Source organism: Xyrauchen texanus, chromosome 23 (assembly GCF_025860055.1).
Source record: "Xyrauchen texanus isolate HMW12.3.18 chromosome 23, RBS_HiC_50CHRs, whole genome shotgun sequence".
In the NCBI taxonomy this organism is placed as follows: Eukaryota; Metazoa; Chordata; class Actinopteri; order Cypriniformes; family Catostomidae; genus Xyrauchen; species Xyrauchen texanus.
The window spans coordinates 17,135,876-17,160,478 of NC_068298.1; the positions used below are offsets into that span (position 1 = coordinate 17,135,876).

At 37.4% G+C, this 24,603-nt stretch overlaps 1 protein-coding gene across 8 annotated transcripts in view; it reads right to left on the reverse strand.

Moving 5' to 3' along the window:
* Nucleotides 1-21,267, reverse strand: part of LOC127663102 (ensconsin-like) — an 85,689-nt gene extending 64,422 nt beyond the window's left edge. For all 8 annotated transcript variants that reach the window (XM_052154546.1, XM_052154547.1, XM_052154543.1 and 5 more), the window contains exon 1: nt 21,225-21,267. In XM_052154546.1, the coding sequence (XP_052010506.1) occupies nt 21,225-21,228 (4 nt within the window). In that variant the 5' untranslated portion in view covers nt 21,229-21,267. The remainder of the gene's footprint in view (nt 1-21,224) is intronic.
* Between the last annotated feature and the right edge of the window lie 3,336 nt (nt 21,268-24,603).

Below are 24,603 nucleotides of genomic sequence, written 5' to 3' on the forward strand. Positions count from 1 at the left end.
GCTTCAATCAAACAGACAAATATACATAGGATTGCATACAGCTGGTAGACTTTACTATCTTACAGAGGAAATTAGACCATTCCTACTATCAATAAGCACACAGTAAACAAGTCATCATCATCATCATCATTGACTGTCATTTGCTTTGATGGCTGATTATATGTTTAAATTTGTCTTCAAACCAAGAAAAGAGACCCTAGGTTTTTTTTTTGGAGCAGACCGATTAAAGCACAAGTTGTTCCAGCGTTAAAATAATTTATTCTATACAGGCTTAAAAGCAATAGTTCAACCAAAAATTATAATTCTCTAATCGTTCGCCATCTAAAACCTTTATGCCATCTAAAACTCTTATTAATTTCTTTCCTCTGCAGAGCAAAAATGAAGATTTTTGCTGGAGGTATTAAGTGTTGTTGTCCATGCAATGCAAGTCAATGGGGTCCAACAAGGGTTGCCACGGTGTATGGTGCAACCGGTTTTACTTGGGACAAGGGAAAACACCAGTGTGAAATGTTATACCGGATAAAAGGGGGAAACATTATGAACAGAACTTCCAATATCAATACAATAGCCTTAAATGAGGAATAGTTGCTTAATGAAAAGTTTGTGACTCATGATAAACGAACCTAAATAACGCATTGAAAGCCGGATGTTCTTTACCAACAAATCAAATTACACAGGCAGCTAAGTACGCACACTGACAGAAGACGTTTAATTGCAGGTAGTGAATATAATGTACATGGTGAGTAACTAAGATGTCTCGGATTCGTACTGACACAAGAAATACTGTTAGACACACAGACTTGAACAAACACACTTTATTATATTTTTAACAACAGATGACAGAAACGCTGTCTTATGCGAACAGACATAGGTGTGCAGTCTCATGGAACACGCATGTGCAAATGGTTCTCACTCTTTCTTTGTTTCTGTATTTCCAGACAATGAAATCCACGACCGATAGCCCATGATGGAGAGAATGCATGGATGAAATCGCTTCGTTGCCAAAGAGATGTTGCCCTTTACAACGTTTAAAAAGCCATCTTTTCAACAACACACATTTTAATTGCACTTAATTTTTCATAATTATTTTTTGTTAAAATAAAAAAAATTGTATTTGGAATTGCATAACTCCTGACACAAATTAAGACAAATACTGAAACTTGAGTCGTATCTTTTTAATGATGTATTAGTTTGTCAAGGTAATAACATTTCATCTAATAGTCCGTCAAAATGTGCAAAGCTTATTACAATCACTGCTTATGGCAGAGCTGACACCTAGCATCGCTACAGGCTATCCTCCTTGGTTTAGAAAAAAACAATTCAAGGGCCCTTAGGTAATTGCACTCTTTTACGAGTGGACCATTTATGCATATTTTCATGCAGGCTGTCAGACTGTTCCCCTGCGGTCTGTTCCGCAAGTCTGTCTTGATCTATACATGGAAAGTGAATGAAGCCTGCATTAGTAACAGTTAATTTTGTTATGGTATGAACTTAATCCTAGTAAAGGCAAAAAATATATAATAACTTTGTAACGAAATCCAAGACTTTGTATACCAAATCCAAGGCTTTTATTAAGGCCTTAATTTGAGATTATTTTTCAAGGCTTTTAAGATCCTGCGGGTACCCTGGTTAATGTGTCTTGTCCCCTCACAATGACAGTAAATTAATTATTAGGCTACATTACATCAGTCACGTCACATAGTGGTCTATTTTCAGTTCAAAATGGTGAAAATAGACAAAAGTTTATTAATTTGCCTGATTATTTCTGTGATTCGTTTAACATTTATGACCTAAAAAAACTGTCAAATATCAAATGTTTAGTTTAGCAATTTACATCTTATCTCGCACTTGACCGACCATAAACTGAAGCGCGTCGAGTCGCTCCTTTAAGGTGCGTACACACTGCCAGCGACTTTATCGCTGCAGTGGCTGGCGGTGAAGTCGCTAGTGGGCGTTCCCACTACTGGTTGCCTAGTAACGTTTATAAATGACATTCACGGATGCCATTCCATTGCTGTTGACAGCGAATCTCTTTTCTTGCCACTAAAAACAAACATTTTGGAGGGAAAAGACTAAATATAAATGGAATCAGTACATAAAATGCTTTAAATCAAAGATGAATGAGAAACAAGGCGTGCTGTTTGCCATAGCGGCTCTTTATCTGCGGCGAAAATGCAAATGCTGGTCTGTCTGGGTCCATAAAATCCCCGCGATCTCAGATACACCTTTCCACGCAGTATTTTTCTTAAAAATGTCCTTGTACGTGGGAAGAGATATATCATAGAGCACCGGAACATTTCTAACAGCAAGTATTAGCCTTTCATCCATCTTTCTGTTACTGAGCTGAGAGAGAGAGGAGGATCAAGTGAGCTCTCCCGTCTTCTCTCCTATTGGCTGTCGCTTCCGTTAGTCGCTCCAAAGTTGAACTTTTCTCAACTTTGTCGCGTCGCTGGACACGCCCACATCTAGCGCCAACGGTCGCGACAGCTTGTGTCGCCGGAAGTCGCTGTGCTCGCATTGAAAATGAATGGTATTGAGTCGCTGTCGCGCGCGATGTCGCTGGCAGTGTGTACGCACCTTTACTGTTGAATCGCTCCGCTAAAATTCGTGCTGTGAACGTAAAGCCTGCCTACTTTGATTTGATTGGTCATCTCAAATATTCGGACATTGACGAGCAGTGACAGACCAATGAGGCTCAGATGAACACACACACACACACGCTCGGCGCCGCTGCGGAAGAACGTGCTGATAACAAGACTGAAGCGAACACGAAGGCTTATCACATATTTAAAGATGGAAAGGGAGAAAACAGGACAGAGTAACACAGCGAATATTGCTCATATATCATACCTGCAAACTCCTCAGAGTAAAAAAGGTGACAGTATTTTACCGCCGGGTGGGGGAGGAGGGGGATGGATGATTGGATACTTTTTTAAGCAACGTAGAATGTGTAACTTAAAAATAAACAGATTAGTGCTCTGAGGACAAGAAATGAAAACCAATGCGATATGATGAATGTCCAAAAGATAGAACCCACAGACTGTTTTGAAATGGGGTTGGATAAATGTTTTGCTTTTAAAACTGTGTGTGTGTGTGTGTGTGTGTGTGTTTTTGGTTGGGTGACAGTTGTAGGTTACAGTTTGACAAGAGTTTAGAGTGTGACAAAAGCACAATGTTGTATTTGATTGCGAGTGTACACAAATAAGTAAACACTTTGCAGTTTGAATGATGTCCTGTATTAACAAAATGATGGAGTATGTTTTTGTTTCCAATGTTCGAACGCGCCCGCGCGCCTCTCTCTCTCTCTCTCTCTCTCTCACTACACACACACACACACACACACACACACACACACACACACACACACACACACACACACACACACACACACTACAGCATTACAATCTTGACATCGCAGCCTGTTTATTATGCTGTGTTCACACAAAACGTGAATAGAGGCAAGGCAAGGCAAGTTTATTTATATAGCACATTTCATACACAATGGTAATTCAAAGTGCTTTACATAGAAGAGATTAAAATAAGAATAAAAAAAATAAGAATAATTGAAACAGTTTAGAATAAAATAAAATAAAATTACAAACAGTCGGACACACAGTGACACAGTGAGAGCTAAATTTATCGCTATCTAGAGTTTTATTTATTTTTTTTCCCTTGTATTCTCTGTGCAAATTCGTGCACCGAACCGTGACACCCGTACAGTTTCGGTTCAATATGAATAACTTACATGTACCGTTCCACCCATAGACAATACAATACTATTGTAAATTATATCACATAAAAAGCGGTAGCTAACGTTACTTGAATCAAGCAAACAAATAGCTTTTGTTTTTGCTCCAAAAAGCTTGACTTACCTCGAATTTCACATACGATTCCTACACGTTATGAGTTTCCATCAGACTCGCGTGGTTGACGCTGTGTGCTTCAAGATTCTGACGCAAGTGCTAAGATTCCGATTGGCCAAGAGAAAAAGTGCTAAGATTCCGATTGGCTCAGAGAAATGTCAATTATAAGAATTATCCAATAATGTTTCTCAATTCTAGCCTCCATGGCATGCAGATGAAGGGCGGGCAGCATACACCCCCATAAAAAAACTCTCCGGTTCTACGCGATTCGCGTAAATGACCCAATTGACCAAGAAAACGCCGATTTTCGCCGAAAAGCGACAAGTTTGCAGGTATGATATATATTTTTTTGACGACGTAGTTAAGGCGGCAGGCGTGTGTTGCTTAGGCGGGCGGACGCCTTAGTTTCAAAGTGCTGCGGGAAACCCAATGATCGGTTTTCACCCAAAACCGATCACGTCGCTTCAGAAGACACCACTTGATTTGTATGAATTACCGTTATGCTGCCTGTGTCATTTTCGGAGCTTGAAAGTGTTGCATTGTCTTCCCCACTGACTTGCATCGCATGGAGAAAAAAACACCTAATACCTCCATCAAAATATCTTCTTTTGTGTTCCACAGAAGAAAGAAAATCATATGAGTTTGAGAAGGGATAAGGATGAATAATCGATGAGAGAATTATAATTTTTGGGAGAACTACTCAATTAATAAGGCTGGGAATTGCCACAGACCTCCCGAAACGATACAACAACGATATTTCCTAGCCGATTCTATATATATTGCAATTCTATAAGTATTGCGATTTGATGTTTTCATATAAAAACTTCAGTGACTGCAGAATGACTTCTGACAAATACTCTCCACAACACCTTTGAAATAAACTTTTGGATTATTTGCATAATAACAGGAACATTGATCACAGCAGAGGCTTTTGATGTCCGACAGTGAACAAACAGAGCTTGATAGCTGTAGCAGCGGTGCATTAAAGGTCTAGGGGTGTAACAGTTCAAATTTCTCACGGTTCGGTTTGTATCACGGTACGATTTAGGGATGCACGATCCGATACCTGGATCGGTATCGGCTCCGATACTGCCATTTTTAAAGGGATCGGGTATCGGTCCAACATGCCCGATCCAAAGCCAATACTGTGTGTTATGGCTGCAACTAATTAATATTTTTATAATCTGCTAATCTAACGATTATTATAATTATTATTTGACTATTCGGATGATTATTGCAATGATTAATCATCAGCTCTTAACTGACTATTCAGCTTGTGCCCCGACTTAAAAGGTTGTATTAAATTGTATTACTAGCAATAAAGAGGATAAAATCATCTTTTAAAAATACATCTAAATGACATTCACTGAATTAAAGGGGAGAATACTTGGATTTTTATTGTTTAATTAAGATTTTCACTGCAAAAAATCCTTTTGTTATCAAGGGTTTTTGTTTTGCTTTCCATTTAACATTGTCTATAAATCCTTAAAACAAGATACATTTATTTGAGAAACAACATAAGATATTTAGACTTGCTTTAAGCGAATGTATCTTAAATAGAAGTGTATTTTTTCACTTGTTCATACTTCTGCCAGTGCAGTAAAAATATATATTCTCATATTCAAGATATTGTCTCTAAAAGCAAGTCTAAATATCTTAAATGTTTCTTCTCAGATAAATGTATCTTGTTTTAAGGATTTTTCGATATTTTTAAATATTTAAATGTAAAAATTAATTAAAATATTATATTCAAAATTCTCAGATAACAATTTTTTCTTCTGCAGCATAGCTGTTAAAGTAAATGTACATAAGGACTTTTAAATATTTATATTGTTATACTATAAGATACAGTGACACTGATATTATAATTCACTATGTTGCGAGCAATCACTATAAAAAACAATCTAAAATAAATCAGTGATGAGTCACCGCACGAGACAGTGTATCAACCGGTAGAAGTTTGAAACTCTCTCGTACTGTTTTTCACGCAGCTCATACAAGCAGCTCTGACCGCACAGACAAATACCAGTTTCGGAGTTTGCGCTTATTTATACAACCCACTTCCTAATTATTTGCATTAAATACAGTATATAACGCCGCAGTGCTTCCTTTTTAGACGCTCTGACAGACAAGCTTTGCTTAAGCAGAACACCAGGTATGGCTCTGTTTTATTTCACAACGACACCATATTTTACATGTATGTATTTGACTTATTTTACATTTTTGTATTCTAATACTCTGCGATCTACATCACCTTAAATTTACTTTTTTTTTAAGTTTAGAATGCATCTGGACTGTGAGCGGTTTCTTCCTCTCCTCAATCAAGTGCGAGCTGAAGTGCTGCTCTCCCGCATCATCATTAGTTGTGTTAAATGTTGTGTTAAATGAAATAAGACAACTATTCGACAACAAACATTTTTTATGTAAATGTTTTTATTGTCGACGTTGTCGACTAATCGTTTCAACCCTACTGTGTGTTAGTCATGTTCGTTACTGTCAAGCTCAAAAAATTACAAAAGAACCATTAAAACACAATTAAAGTTCATATGACTTGTGCATTTTATTCAAAGCCACTTGAAGATGTGCGATAGCTCTATGAATCACAAAAGGCGGTGTTTTATAATATATAAAATGCACGCACTGGAGCTGCGCATTTTATATATTCACTATAATATGGCGCTGCTCTGTTTACACACAACTTCAGCTATTTTTAGCCTTCACGCAGTGCGCAATATTTGAGCGCTACCCACGGACATCTCAGATGTAGATGCTCAATAGTTTGGTTCACTTATATGGATTTAGAACGGCACCGGTGCAGTTTTACCAGAATTTGAATAAGAAGCAAATTAAACTAATGTAAACGTACAGGACAGACACATACAGGACTTCCTGGAGAGTTCAGAATGTCAAAATAAAAGCGTGAGGGTTTTTAAAAGTTAAAGGTGTCACAAGGAGACTCATGGACGCAGAGATATGAACTCAGTAGCAGGGTTTATTGAACTGATGATTGAAACAGTGATGTAAACATTGTGAGTAAATCCAGTTGAGCAGAGTGGCAAACAGCAGGGGAGTAATATCCAGACAGGGTATAGCAATGATGAACAGAGATCTCACAACAGTCTTATGATACTTGCAGGCAATAATGAAGACACAGGTATAGGGCTGGAATAAACGATTATTTTTTAACCGATTAATCTAGCGATTATTTTTTCGATGCATCGATTAATCTGACGATTAATATTTTTCCCAGTCCGATTCGATTTCGATTATCTCCCCATTAATTGACTAATAGCAATTTATACATGTTGATTTACATATCTGAATGAAAAAAACATGAATTCCTTAACATTACAATATATGTTTATTGCGCTTAAAATTCCAAAATAAAAGACTATACAAGTGCAAAGTAATGCATTCGTAGTCAGAGGTAGCATTCAATAAAACCTTGAAGCCTTGAAAACACATAATGATATGCAGGTGTGTGTAATCAGAACTCAGGGGAGAGTGAGCGTTGACGGCAGTGAGGAAGAGAGAGACCAGTGGATCCGTGACATAAGGTGCATGATTGAGATGCATTACTATATATTACTATAATAATTTATTATTATTATCATTTGTTTAAAAATTATAATAATATTTAAGTTGAATGGGTTCCAAAAATAGCTGTGTGAATGGAAAGTGAACTGATATCTTACAACTGAATTGAAAAAAAAAAAAAAAGAGATGACTTACAATGGAATTACTGTTCATTTTGCAGCTACATTATCCAGTATACTAGTTAACACAGCTTTCCTTAATAAGTTCTACATTTATATTGACATAATGTGTAGTTCGAGGTTTGTGTTTCTTTACATATTAAAGAGTACACCATTTTAACTTCTGTCATACACACCGCAATCGAATGTGCAACATCACGATCTGAATGCGCATGTGCAGTAGTATATACTACTTTGCTGCAGCACGGAGTGAATTCATGGACACTTAATACGGCTTTTTGATAGATTTTTGAAAACGAGTGACATACTCGATAATGTGATTTCGCATATCGTTAAAACAACAACCTACACACCTACATCACTGGTAACAAGATTTCCGATATTGGAAGAGAAAAAAAGTGGTATCGTTGCATCCCTAGTACGATTCAGTATTTGCTATGTTCAGAAGAAATAAAAACATTACTCCAAATCCAAAATAAGAACACTGTATTTGTTAAACACTCCAACAGGTTTGACCTTAATAAAAATCATGGTTTTACTACAGTAACCATATTTTGGTATTTATAGTAAAATCATAGTAACCACAAAATCAACATGATTACTCTTATGGTTATAATATGTAGTAAAACCATGGTTACTATATGGAAACTATAGTATTACTTTTGTAAACCTGTGGTTACTTGTATCAAAACAATGACTTTAACTAAGAAAACCCTGGTGACAGCAGTCATGATTACTAAAATATTACTATGGTAAAACCATGGTTAATTTACTTTAGGGACCTGAACTATAAAAACATTTTCTGTAATTGCTAAATCAATACTTTAACTTAATACCTGCACTATTACGTGACATGCATCAACATAAAGTGCATTTCAAACTCATATTAACATATATTCAACATTCGGAAGATGTACATCACTACAGAGGGAACCTTGCTATAAAAACGGATACGAGAAGGGTCCGGGATTTCATGGCTTGAGTGTTTAATCTTACGCTGAAATCTCACATCTTCATCAACGGTGTATGGCAACATAACGTTATGGCAATGAACACCATAGTTATTGTTTTATCCTCTGAATTAACACTGAGTGCCTGCTTAAAAATGGAAGGGAGTATATGAAGTTTCGGCTCACCTCCGGCTCATGTCGGTGTAAATGATTAAAATATATGTTATTCGATGTATTACCGATGTATACGGCACTCACGTTGAGCAATGTCTGCAAACTTTTTTTGACCATCGCTGTTGTAATTGACTGCAAAAAGAAAATGTTCCCAGATAGAAGACTTGAATAATGCAGGAGGCTTCATGTCATCAAGTTGACCTACTTCAAACACATGCAGAGCTTATCCATTTACAGATCCATTCAGGTGCATTAGCAGTGGTCGTAACTGTGTGCGTCAAGTTGACGCTTCGTTTTCAAACCTTGTGCTCCAGATTCGTCATTAACCTCTTCCCAATCCTGTAAAATTAGCCTAAAACGCCTAATCAAGGCATACCCAAAGTAAATTTAAAGCTGTTCTTGAACCGTTTGGAGTACATGCATGGTTTTGGTCACATTTGAAAGGGGACACTCTGAAGTTTTTTCCCCAGCAGTCAGAATTACTGTAAGTGCTACTGATTCTGAGTAATAGAAGTTTGAACACAATGAAATAGAAGTTTTTTTTTTCTGCCTGAAATTTTTTTTGCATACAGATGCCTGCAGATGACTATAACTTGTAGCTATTAGCTTGAGAACACAATGGGATCACAGCATGAAGCCTTACCTAGTCCAAGTTCAAGTTTTAGAACAATACCATAAAAAATGAATATTTTACACATGTTTTTCTAAGGGTACACCCAGGCGTTTTACAAAAGTGCCTTTTGGATACTCCAAAAGGACCCTTTGGTAACCTAGGACAAAAAGGCTCCTACTTTTGAATGCTTCAACGTACAGTCATAATTTTGGGCTCTAATGAAAATGACACTTAGAGCTATCATATTCCATATCCAGATCCACTATTAGTTTTGCTGACACAGAGTAACTGATGCATAAACACATTAGAGTGCCTTTTCCCTTCTTGAAACTAAATGTTGTGCATATAAAAGAGTCAAAACTAGTGCTATGGTGGACAATTTGTTTATATAAAAAATACACAACAAACTATTTACATGAATTTTTACACAAAGTATTTACAAACCATTATAAAATTGTACATGTTTCTAGCAACATGCCAGTCATTGTAGCAGTCACATTTGGGTACAAAGCACAAAGGCAGAACACAGGAAGAGTACTTCACTGGTGTCTTTGCATGACACTGCCTGCACTTCAGACGACCAGCGGTGCAAGATTTGGTGATGTGCAACGGCCTGTGATCTGCTCTTCGGTGGAGCAGGAGATACGGGTCTGGCTGTGGAGTGAGACCCCAACTCTGCCAGCTCCTCAGAAAGGGTCTCTCTGAAAGCCCTCCTCTCTTGATGAGGTGCTGTCCTGCTGCTCCACTTTATGTGGCCGCTTGCTGAGTGGGGGAGAATAAATGAATGTAATTTACAAAGCTAGACACAACTTTTCCATCTTTTCTGTATTATATATATATATATATATATATATAGTTTTTCTTTTCGAGTGTGTAAATATGCATTATTGTATGTATATTTACTGTAAATACTGTATACTTTGCCAATGTACTATGGAACAAAGAGATGGGCCTACACCTCCCCCATCAATTCAGCATTGTAACAAATAGATGGGCCTACACCTCCCCCACCTCCCCGCATTGTAACAAATAGACTCTCAAACACAACATATATTCTTATTTTCAACTTATATTTATATATATATATATATATATATATATATATATATATATATATATATATATATATTTACAGTAAATATACAAAACATCTATATAGCATGTCAATAGATCTGAAACAATGAACTAAAACCTCACACACGCACATACAAATACAAAAAACACGCACAAACGGTTCAAACACTCACTGAGGAAACACACGACAAAGGGTAATTACAAAATGTGTTCATTATTCAAACTAAAGCTTATTTATGAGGAATATACAGTAATATATGTTATAAAACACAAGAAAACACTTACTTGTCCAGAGCCATGTCTCATCTCTCCATATTTCCTCTGCCTCCAAATCATCTGTATTGTTTTCAGAAATTTCATCTCCAAACTCAGAATTTTGACAATGAATGCCTTCTTATATCACATCCTGGGGTGAAAATACTGTTTTTCGCGTCCGTTTCACCATATTTAAATTGCCAAATGTGTAAACAGTTCCAAAACAGTTCTCCAATGGCTTTATGCGCGAGGCGTAAAACTGTCGGTAAACTTCGAGGCTGCTTACGCACACGCATAACAGAATCATGCTCTAATCAATCCACTAAAGCCGCATATCACTGTTTTCAGAATTTCATTGGCTATCACGATGCGTCAGTCATTTCCACTCTTCGATGTAATTGGTTTGATCAGTAAACAAAGGAATGTGGGTATGCCCTTACATTCGACACAGACTGTGGTTGGGTATTGAAGGCTTTGGATAGGACATGGAAGCTCCTATTGGGTCAAATGAGGTGTCAATCGAAAGGTCAGAGTGCGTGCTTCCATTTTGATACCGGATATAGGAAATGTTTACATCTGAACTGAAGTTATTACTGATAATATGTGAAAGATTAGGCACAGCTGCCAGGTGCTTTGAAATGATGCAACAAGAGTCTGTGGATATTTATTGATGTAATAATGTGATTTGGACTAAACATTTTACTTGATTTGATCGTTTGGACATTTGACAATGAAACAACACCGTTTTTGTCGGGAAGTTATGGCTCAGTGGACTACTATGAGGCTTCATAGGTGAGTTGCCTAAATTTTGTTTTTGGTTATTTATATGTTGGTGGTCTGACAAAGATATAGATTGTACCTGCTGTTGTGATTGTATCTTAAAAAGGTTTACATCGTTCGAATCACGAGTATCTCAGCTTTCCAAATATATGTATTATGTTTACTTTTTTTTTTTTTTGGAGTTTTATCTTTCAAAAACATAAACCTCTGAAACACACCGTGGGTCGAGTTCGGCACGTCGGACCGGGAAAGCGTTAAACTTGAGGTGAACCAATGCTTACCGAACCATGAGTGGCGAACCATATGGTTCATTTTTTTACCGAGAACCATTACAACCCTATAAAGGACTAAACGTAAAGAGTTAAAGAGACAAAACTTATCTGAGAGAAAACCTGTTAGCATGGAACTCTGCACAAATAAAGCTTCTTATATTTATTTACATTTACATTTATGCATTTGGCAGACGCTTTTATCCAAAGCGACTTACATTGCACTTATTACGGGGACAATCCCCCCGGAGCAACCTGGATTAAGTGTCTTGCTCAAGGACACAATGGTGGTGGCTGTGGGGATCGAACCATTATGTGCTTTAGTCCACTACGCCACCACCACTCCATCCCATTTATCTTTTATTTATTTTTTTAATAAATACAAAATACATTTTTCTTCAGGGAGATGATTTTCAAATTATTTTGCTGAAGAATATGATTTGTAACAATAGATTTTTTTCCCCCCAACCCTAGTAAGTAGCTTCTAGATCTACTTAGGCGTATGATGCTTTTGGGAAACACAGTCTGGTTCAACTGACAAGCCAGATACAGCAAAATTTGGCTCAACCAATGGCGGGAGAGCCTCTTTGGCTGAACAATGAAAGAAGGGTATGTGCATGAGAAACCTGTTTAAAAACAATCATTATTTTGGGGATTCTGCTGGTGGTACTACTGGTGCAGGAATTACATCCGCTTTAAATAAAAAGAACGACTGCATACATTATCAAGCATATATACATAGATGCGACTGAACACTTTGTACTTTCCTTATTTTATATAAGCATGCATTTAGTCGCAGTCGTTCCCAGAAGTAAACAAGGCGGTATGCCACATAAAAAAATTACATGATTAAGATACTACAGATTATCTGGTGTCAAAACAGTTATAATATAACTTTTGTTCCTAAGGTGACATCTGTCTTATCACTCTCACAGACACAATCAAAGCCAATCTGTTTGGTTCTTTATATTCAAACAATAATATTTTTTTTTCCATTTAAACAATTTTTCCATTTGAATTGAATTTAAAGTGAGTTGCATCATCCACTGTATTCTCACAACAGCTGCCAAGTTCAAACTGTCAGATGACAAGACAGAGCATTTAACAAAACCTCTCAGTCTGACAGAAAACAATGAAAGGCTATACAAAAACCAACAATAGGTTCTCTCTATTTCCAGCCATGCACATCCAAGGAGGGCCAGCAGTCAGGGAGAGTCAGTCCTCAGTGGGTCAGTGGGGTCCAGTTACCACTAACTGTTTAACTCACTCACCCCCACTCTCTGTCTCTTTCTGCTGCAGTAGCAGGCTGTTATTGGGACAACAGGAAGTGCTCCAGGGCAGATACCTGGGGAGGAATGTGTCTGCACTGTCCAATTATTCAGGCCTCAACAGAGGGCACAGCTGTGATTTTCTTCCCCTTCGCTCTCTATCTCCTTGCATAGTTGTGTGTACACACACACACACACACACACACACACACACACACACACACACACACACACACACACGTTGGTCTACCTATCATTATGAGGACTTTCCATAGACATAATGACTTTTATACTGTACAAACTATAGATTCTATCCTCTAAACCTAACACAACCCCTAAACCTAACCCTCACAGAAAACTTTCTGCATTTTTACTTTTTCAATAAAACATTGTTTAGTATGATTTTTAAGCGATTTGAATTATGGGGACACTAGAAATGTCCTCATAAATCACATTTATAGCATAATACCCTTGTAATTACTAATTTGTAACTTACAAAATTGTCCTCGTAAATCACAAAAACACACACACACACACACACACACACACACACACTAGTTCTTGTACAGGATTAGTGGGGACACCTGGGCTATGAAAGCCTAGGTCAGCAGTCACCAATTAGCAGACAGTCCAGGTCATCATGACATCGGTTGTCCCATCTCACAGTTTCTACATTTCAAGTGATCAACGTAACAAAACAACAGAGCTGTGTACAGTGAAAGCGCTCTGGCGTAGATAGAACTGATCTTTCAGCATTGTATCCTCAAATATTTTTCACTATTAAAGAATGCGCTTTGTTTATACTGTTAAGGCTAATTTAAATTAACTGGAATGCATTGTTGTCCCCAAGTGTGCCGCACAAGCCCTCAAAAGTAGGGCTGGGATAAACGATTATTTTTTAAACGATTAATCTATCGATTATTTTTCGATGCATCGATTAATCTAACGCTTCATTTTTCCAGTCCGATTCGATTCGATTCGATTATCTCCCCATTAATTGACTAATAGCAATTTATACATGTTGATTTACATATCTCAATGAAAAAAAAATGAATTCCTTAACATTGCAATATATGTTTATTGCTCTTAAAATTCCAAAATAAAAGACTAGGCCTATACAAGTGCAAAGTAATGCATTCTTAGTCAGAGGTAGCATTCAATAAAACCTTGACGCCTTGACAACACATAGGCCTAGCTTACTGAAAAAAATGCATCTTGTAATTCTTCTTTCAAATTAACAACTTGATGTCTAGCATTCAATAAAAAAATAAAAAGGTCACCCAAAATACTTGTTTAGAGCAACTGAAAGAATACAGTAACCAATTTAAAAGAAAATTAACAGCGACATTGGGAGCCAGCAGCCTGTCATGGCGTCCTTCCTGAACCAACAGAATTGAACATTTATGTTGAAAACACATAGTCCTAGCTTACTGAAAAAAGTGCATCTTTTAATTCTTCATTCACTTCAATACACTCTGTAATACACTCTGCCACTCACCTTTTTCTTAAACTCAAAAATAAAATTCAAGTAAAAGTGTACAAGAGCAAAATAATGCATTCTGATGTCTAGCATTCAATAAAAAAATATTGAATGGTCACCCAGCCACCCTTCCTTTTCACCCAACAAAAAATAAACAATGAAAATAAACATTCAGAATTCAACATTTATGTTGAACATACTGAAAAAAAGCATCTTCATTCACATGCAAATAACAACTTACACTCTGACACTTTCCTTTCACCTTAAGAATACACTGTGTGTGTGTGTGCGTGTGTGTGTGTGCGTGAATGCCCTACTCAAAAGTGAAGCCAAAACGTCTCGATCGCCCCCCGGTGACTGGTCCTAGTATAGGTCATAAACCCCGCCTCCCCATGTTATTCAACGGGACGTGAGACCAACTAAACAATTAAATAACACTTCACATATCTTTTTTCCAAAGATAGAAACTACAGTAAATGACAGAAACTATCACGTTGATGTAATTTCAAGTGTTTGTTTTCAAAATAAGTTTGTTTTTAGTTAGTTATTTGATGCTATAAAAACGGTGCTGTGACATCATGATTGACAGCTGTGATTGACAGGTTCTCTGAGCGAAGTAGTCACTGAAGCACCAACTGACTTTTTTCGGATCTTCGGAGGACTGAGGAGATTGGAGCTTTAAATTTAATATCTAAATTTCTATAATTAATTATTTCACACCGTCATAAGTCAAAAGTGCAGGGGCGTGTGCTTGCGATTGATTCAGCGAGAGTGAGGGTGGGGCCTTGATTTCGTGGCTTTATTTCCTGCTCACTACTGTGCAGGTCTGGTCCCGAAATCGCAACTGTGCAGATTCAAGTCCCAAGATGTCAGCGCCATATCGGGACACTGGCGGCTTCAGTTCTCACCAATGGAAAAGAGCGAAGGTGCGTTGTCCACCTTTTTTTACAGTCTATGGTTGTCCCCAATGTCTGCTGCTTGAACATTTTCTTATGGAACGCTGTCTTTGAAATTTTAAAGATGGAAGTAACCTGACGCTCACTATATCTAGGGCTGAAACAATTAGTCAACATTATCGACAATGTCGACAATAAAATAAATAGTAGACAAACATTTCCATTGTCGAATAGTCATTTGATCTTATTTAACATAACATGAGATCACATTAAACTCAAATGATGACACGTGAGAGCAGCACTGCAGCTCACACCTGACTGAGGAAGGGAAGATAACAGCTCACTGTCCAGATGCACACTAAACTTTCCAAACAGCTTCAGGTGATGTAGATCGCAAAGTATGAGGGAATTATAATGCAAAAATACAAAATAAGAAAATACAGAAGGAACACTCGCAGGGGAATAAGTGGAACTGGAGCTGCTGCTCCGCTGAAGCAAAACTTGCATGTCGAGCATCTTTAAAGGAAACACCCCAACGTTACATCTTAAATACAGTTATATTTAATGCGTTATAGTTTTATTAAAGTTCAAATAATACTTAAGCAGATCATGATATAAACATGATATAAAGCTTTTGACACTTTGGGATTTGTACACAACTATTACACAAGCTGCAAACGTTTACATTTATGGATTTGGCAGATGCTTTTATCCAAAGCAACTTACAGTGCACTTATTACAGGGACAATTCCCCCAGAGCAACCTGGAGTTTCGTGCCTTGCTCAAGGACACAGTGGTGGTGGCAGTGGGAATCGAACCAGCAACCTTCTGATTAACAGTTATGTGCTTTAGCCCACTACACCGCCATCTCTCTCATAATGAATGCAAACATTCATTGATGCTCAAGACGACAACACACTACTATATGGATACTATACTTTCTGTAAATACCTGTAATGTAGATTCTGAAGAGCAGTAGTAAATAAAAATAAAAACTTTTATCTCTTATATTTGTATAAATTATGAAAGGGGTGTGAACATTTACGAGCCAAAAGGGGATGCAAACTTATCTTCTCAGTCAGAAATTTACATAAACTTCATTAAAACAAGTAATTATACACTCCACAGATTTCATATTAGTATTTTAGGACATCTGCTTTGTGCATGACACAAGCATTTTTATTTTTTTTAATAATTGTTTACAGACAGATTGTTTCACTTTTAATTAACTACTGTATATCACAATTCTAGTTAGCCAGAACTGTGCCTTTAAGCAGCTTGGATAATTCCAGAAAATGATGTCGAGCCTTTAGACAATTCGCTTCTGATAGGAAGTGTGATACTGAATTGGAGGTGTACCAGTGGATGTATTTTAAGACCTACCTTCAAACTCAGTGCCTCTTTGCTTGACATCATGGGAAAATCAAAAGAAATCAGCCAAGAAAATTTGTGGACCTCCACAAGTCTGGTTCATCCTTGGGAGCAATTTCTAAATGCCTGAAGGTACCATGTTCATCCATACAAACAATAATCAGCAAGTATAAACACCATGGGATCACGCAGCCATCATACTGCTCAGGAAGGAGTCGCATTCTGTCTCCTAGAGATAAGCGTAGTTTGGTGCGAAAAGTGCAAATCAATCCCAAAACAACAGCAAAGGACATTGTGAAGAGGAGGAAACAGGTAGACAAGTATCTATATCCACAGTAAAACAAGTCATCTATTGTCATAACCTGAGCAGATGCTCTAGCAAGGAAGAAGCCACTGCTCCAAAACCGCCATAAAAAAAGACAGACTACAGTTTGGAAGTGCACATGGGGACAAAGATCTAACTTTTTGTATAAATGTCCTTTTAAACAAAAATGTAACTGTTTGGCCATAATGACCACTGTAATGTTTGGAGGAAAAGGGTGAGGCTTGCAAGCCGAAGAACACCATCCCAACCATGAAGCATGGGGGTGGCAGTAAAGGTGTGAATCTTCACTGGCTTCACAATTCGATTATGATTCAAAGGGTAAGGATTCGATTATAAAATGATTCTCGATGCATCACGATGCATCTTGTCCATCAATAACGTTCTTTTTTCAGTTTCTTCATAATGTATTTTTTACTCAATTTTTTCCCTATCTGCTTTTTATTTAACAGCTGTTTTAAAACTCAGAGTCACATTACATAAACTGGCCTTTACAGTATGAGCTGTGAACAACATTAAGAAAACAATTATTAAATGAAAACATCACCAACATATCCTGAACCGCTGCCTCGTCATTATTTTCTTCAGTGTTTTCCCCTGTTGTGTGCAAATCAGTGCAATTATGGGTGCGAGCTCGTCTTTCATGCTGTTTGTTGGCTTCTTATTAGAGATGCACCGATTGCAATTTTCTTGGCCGATTTCGATTTCTGATTTTTTGCAAGTGCGACCTGCCGATACCAATTTTTTTCGCTTCCAATTTTCTAAGAACTATTATTGACCACATATACAAACAAAATCTACCTTTCTTCAATGCTAAATTTTATTTTCATAATAAAATAAATTATTAAACATTACAATTTCCCCCAAACTGCACTAAGTTACAGGATCTTCTCTCACTTAAACAACTCTCAAAATAAAGTGCTCTGTGAATGGAAAGAGGTAGAAATAACAATTAACTACAAATGAGTTGCTTTATATAACAGATGTCATTTTCCACTATTTTTATAAATGGAACTTTTTCTCTTTATTACTCGTCTAACAAAACAATTCCAAAGATCTGAAAAACTGAAGTGTCCAATACGCTCAACTTACGTTAGATGTACAAATATCTGCTTCGGGAACGGCTTGTAACCGTTTTTCCCGGGAGTGTCCCGTTTTGTCATTTCTCCCAAAACAAAAACGGTGAAAAAAACTAAATGTACATTTAACAACAGCTGAATGGAAGAATTTAATTTCATATCCCGAAGCCATACCGACAATGCCCACACCTTTTGCAATGTGTGTCGCACTGATTTTAATATCGGACACGGTGGGAAATATTACGTTACTCAGCACATTACATCACAACGGCACAATTTCTATAGTATTTAGCCTGCCTCTGCCATCCAGCACCCCACTTCCCCTCTCCCGGAGTTGTGTACCCAAATGTTGACAGATAACAGGCTGCGTGTGTGACATGACACGAGATTAAACAACTCGGGCAACGCGACGTCGGAAAGTACCTCCTACTCTGTATTGAGGAAATGTATCAGATTTCTGAACCCTTTGTCCTCAACTATGGAGAACGGCTGGTCATCCAGGGCCATGAATTCCATAATTTTCCTCGTAATTGAAAAACGGCTAATTCCGATCCCTGGCCGGTCGATCGGTGCATCTCTACTTCTTATCGTGAATAAACTCTCCTGTTGATATGTGTGTGGGTTTGTGAAAGAATTTCGGGATTGTAGTTTCATTCGGGCACAAATGGTCTTGTGTTTGATACAGCTGGTCTACAAACAGTCGTGTTTGTGCACTTGACTTTAGTGTATGCACTTAACTCTTTGTTTCCACATTTGTCTTTGACGTGCACCACTGCTCTGCCATGATTTAAACTGAACCCAGAATCGATTCAGAATCAATTTAAATATGAATCGCGATGCATCACCAAAATATTTCAATCTTTTGGAAAAAGATCCCCCAAACCCCACGACTCTGGCTTTGTCTCAGGGGCCTCATGTCTGCATCCCTGCCCATTTTTGAAGAAACAGTTTTTACAAACTTTTTTTTTCTTTTACAAAGTCTGCCAACTTGGACATTTATAATAATGATTTTAAAAAAATTGGATTCCTCATGTCATTTCACAGCTATACTGACAGCATTTAATTTATTGTCTGAAAATAGCTGGGAAGGAAATGTAGAGACCGGACCTCGTGGAATTTTAATTGAATGCCCCTGGCCTAGGCTATTTCAAGGGCCAGAGTGGTGATGATGATGATGACTTTTGAACAGTGGGTCATGTGCACATCGTAGAGGCTAATGATAGTGTCCTCACCAGATCTGGGCAAACGTATGTTCTAGCACCTGTAGAGCTAAAATACAAATACAAGCCATTTGCTTCACAAATTCACCCTAGAGACCACTCAGAGAGCAGGGGAGCTGACGGTTTAAGAAGGAGAATTACAGCCTTAAATCTGTCAGCCAAGACTACATCTGACAAACATAGGTGCTTCCTAGTGGATTACAATAACAAAACAGCCTAATTTTATATCACATGTCTCTTACTGTCCATGTTATTTTTCATGCTAATCAATAACTGTCTAAAAAAGCAAGAGAAGAAATCCCAACCAAAACAGTGTTGTCTCAGGTCTGATTAGGCCTCAAAATAGTTGGTCTTCGCACACTCTTTTTGCAGACATAACCAAAAATGTGCTGCTTTTAGGACCAATGGACTCCACCCTTTATTATGCTTGCAGTCAGGCCAGGGTTAAAGCTGGCAAGAAATTTGCAGTGTAGATACAGATGTCAATTCACTTTGAAGATTTCGAACAACACAGCGACCTGCTTCTAGCAATGTAATGAATTTAATTCAGGCTGTGTGACTGTGAAGCTTCCAGTAAAGAATAAGCTAAAGTGACATAAAAAGCAGAAGTTGTTCAGGTCTATTATACTTACCAAACACTATCTTCCTTATACAACAGGGCCTTATGAGCTTCTACAACTTCTTGAGACCAACCACAGGCTACAGCGCAGGCTAAAGCTTCCAGGTTATTAGTGACATATCCAATGCATCAAAAGTGCAAATCATTCCTCATCAGCAAGGGAGAAAAGCATGCAAAGCAAGCAAACAAGGCATGTTTTCCTAAGGGAGAGGATCTAGTCAACAGAGCTGGCATTGCTACATTGAGCTGCTACAGTGAGCAGCTACAATGTTAATAGTAAGAAAACGACACACTGAACGTAATAGTGTTGCTTATATTCATTCTGATCAAACAGATGGTTAAGGAAAAAAGCTATACATTTCAAGCTATATGAGTCCATCTCCATGTATAATGAGAGTCAGACATCCTGTTGAGCAAAATGGCCCACACCAGCATCAACAAGACAAAAGCTCACACATATTCAACTCTGACAAGCCACAAGAGACACAGCAATACATCACGTATCAGTCAAAACTAGTTTAGTGCTGTCTACTTAAACATTGTTTAATTAAAATAGCACTACACACGAAAACTTTATGGGATTTTACTTAACATCTAGATCGAAAGATTTAGACATATACATTTTTAATTCGGTGTAAATGTTCTTCTACTCCATTTGTTTGCATGCAAACATGCACTTCGGACTATTTCTTTAGTATATACATTAACTCTTCCAACATCAATTTCAGCGTCTCGCAGTTTCAAATTATTACATTACAGAGCGTTTGTACATATAAAAAGCACCATATTAAGGCAATACCTAGTATACAAGGTTAAATACTTATTTTTTTTATTTTAAACAAAAGTGAGGTAAAGGCTATATGCTGTGCTCAGACAGGGCGCCAAAGAGGATATGATGTGGTGTCCCTGTCAAACCAAACATCACTTATCCAAGCTCTCCAAAAGTCCCCACAAAAAGACCATTAAAACCGCGTAAGTCGTCGAATATTCAGCTTTACTCACTCCATATCTAAACATTGACCTCCACATGCACAAGGAGTGAATAAACACAAAAACGTTGCCTGGAGCTGGAGTTAGTTTAGCATTTAGCTGGCCGATATCCGTCCATCAGAGCCCGCTAACTCTTCCCCTCAGACCTCTTAATGAAAGTAAAGGATTTAAGCTTTTAACCGTCCAAACAACCACCAAACAAGGGCACATTACTAACGAGACATTATGTGGCTCGTGAAAGCGACGAGAACGACGAAAACAGGTTAAAAACAAGTGAATTCTTACCCATTTGTGCCCGCAACCCTTTCAGAGACGTTGCACCCTCCGCCATTTTTGCCGAAGTTTTTTTTCCTGTAGTTTGGCGCTGACACATTACTGATCTACCGCAGCGCTGTAAATAGGCCGATAGCGACATCTAGTGTTCAACATTAGACATCTCAAGACCTACAATTGGTGGTCATCATTCGGTTTGACGTAAACCATCACCCCAGCATTATTAGGATAGATGAGATAGGAAACACTGCGGAGAGTTGCAATATACGTTGTTATACCCAGGTCCCGAGATGAGGGGAGATGCAAGTAATACAAAATATCACCCCCTTTGTGAAAACCATCACCCCTTTACAATCCCATTTAGATTGTGTCATATATTAAATATGTATCAAATATGCAACTAATCATGCAAGTAAAATATTAAATTTTCTGTTTGATAAATAACAGACTTTAAATATTGGCGATTAGCTATGGAGCAAGAAATCTGACAAAACAATTTGAATTCGAATTGTGTAAATTTGAATTATAGACTTTTGAATTTGAATTATAAGAGTGATTTTGCCAAATGTAATATTACGTTGTATTTTAAATAGGTTTGAATTTGACATTTTTAAACTCCAATTTCATATTTAACCAAGTTTAATTGTTTTGTTTTTTTTATGGCACAATTTTATAAATATGTATTTTCAAACCGCAAATTTTTGGTTCTGAATTCTTACACTGTAAATATTCCGTTTAAAAAAATACAGCTTCAAGTTTTCAAGATGAAGAAGAAATTCAGAACACCAAATTCAATATTCTAAAATTCAAAAATCTACAGAAAGTTGGTCAGAGATCAAGCTTCCGTATTCAACAGGGAAGAGTAGAGGGTCTCGGAAAAGTCGAACGGAGCATTTTGGCCAATTACAGGTCGAGGTGCAATTGCCATTCTGACCATGAAGAGGTTCTTAAACTTTTATGATTTATAATTTTATGGTTAGCACGTTAGCACATTCTCAGCACATGAGACATTTGTCTAAGCCAGGGGTCGGGAACATATCGCGAGCCACATGTGTCTCTTTGTTAAAAATCAGGTGGCTCGACGGGTCCCCGCGACCCTGTACACAGGATAAGCGGTTGACGATGGATGGATGGATGGATGGCTCGACGGGTCTCTCAGCAACACATGAGAGTTTAAAACTTTATAGAGATACTTTTCCAACAGAACGTGTGGGTGCGATTGCAAAGTTTGAAGTCAATGACACTGGTTTGATTTCCTTTTCTTGATTTTTAAAGCCTACTTCTAGTTAACAAGGTTTGAAATGAACACCCGCCAAATGCGGATTTTTCATGCGTAGTAGGCTATTCTGCTGATGTAGCTACCAGCTTCCACTACCTGTGGTATGTAAGACTTCTTGGAGTGCTATATTACAATAAATTTGACCAAAAAAAAAAAAAAAACACGCGTTTGATGAAACGTGATTATATTTTGACGACCAGATGAAAGAAAAGCCGCCGATGCGTTTCTGATTTGATGTGTGCGCAGTGAGCTCTGAGTGCAATGAAAGCGCTTCTCCAACACACGAACATTCATAGAGTTCTGGGACTTGTTTCCCAATAACTATTGATCTTCGCTGTTAAGAGCATTTTCTTGCGATTTTATGAACGTTCGTTATTTTTATGTGCAACCAGGGTGTGATATAGCACCCACAAAAAAGAGCTCCACTCCAAGAGCATCTACCAGCAAAAGGTGTCTCGGAGTGACACATGACAAGAAATGCTGATGTGCTTGAAGAAACACACTTTATTATATTTTTAAGAACAAACAAAAGAAAAGCAGTCACTGCTCATGTCTGATTCACTGTTCAGAGGGGTGCAACGGGACCCTAGCTGTCTCGTGAAACAAGCGCATGTAAAGAGTTATGCTTTTTCTGAGTTTCTTCCAACTGAAAACTGTTTGGGAGAATAATGTAGTCTATGAGAATGCTGCACATGATCTCCGATCATCTCGTGAGGTTCTGCGAGTTTAGTTCGCTCTTATTGTGAACGCAACTCTGCAAGTTCAGTAATATATACAGGTATCTTTGTATTAAATAAACAAAGTTGAAAGTGATTAAATCATAAAGTAATACAAGACATGTTCAACTTGAACCTAAATGAAGTTCAATATTTTTTCTTTAGGCAGCATAAATATGACCAAAACGGAATACAAACACATTTGATAAGACCACACATTTTTTAGGAACACAAAAAGTAGGCTTATTTATTATGATGATTATTATAATTATCTTTACATTTATAATTGTCTTTAGTTCTTAAGTTGTATGCTAGTAATTTTCACCTGTTGCTGCATACTGATGCTTGAGTGAGGGTAAATGGAGCCAAGATGGTAAATGTTTGGATCTGGGGAGGTGGTTATATAGAGGGTTTTTCTTTTATCACTTTGTTATTTTAATTGCTTTTTAGATGCATTTCAACGGTTTGAATTTTAGAATATTGAATTTGGTGTTCTGAATTTCTTCTTCATCTTGAAAACTTGAAGCTGTATTTTTTTAAACGGAATATTTACAATGTAAGAATTCAGAACCAAAAATTTGCTGTTTGAAAATACATATTTATAAAATTGTGCCATACAAAAAAATATGAAATGTCCAGGATTGGAGTTAAAAATTTTCAAATTCAAACCTACAACGTAATATTACATTTGGCAAAATCACTCTTATAATTCAAATTCAAAAGTCTATAATTCAAATTTACACAATTCGAATTCAAATTTTTTTGTCAGATTTCTGGCTCCATAATTAGCCGACCAAAATTTGATTTCGACATGTTTGGGGTTGCCAGATTTCAAGAGGTTAATCAGATTTGTACACTTACACAGTTTGGATATATTCTGGAAGGGCGACACTTTAGTCACGCAATCTGGCAACCATGAGCGCGGAAAGATATGTCGAGGTTAAGTGACGATGGGTTGACTTGTCCTTCTCAGGGTTCACAAGAAACTTATGCCACTGAAGGTAATGCAAGTTTTCAAAAGTTTCGCGGACTTGCAGAAATGGCAAAGAGAACAGTTAGAGTAAATCTTTTGTCTTTCTTTAAAAAGAAGAGAGCAGAAGATAAGATATTACAATGACAAATGTACAGCACAACACGAACATGGTTTTATTTTCAGGGTTTGACCCATAAAACGCCTTTGTGTGTAGAACAACTTTTGGCACTGCCACTGTTTAATCATCCTTCATGTAAACATCCCAAACTTCCCTTAGAGTTCGGTTATTGGAATAGAAACAAATGCATGAAATTCACACTAAACATATACTTGAATACACCTCATGAGCATATTTTGCATTTTTTAATTCGAAGTCATATTGATATTGATATTTTGATAAGTCAAAAAGACTCATTAAAAGCT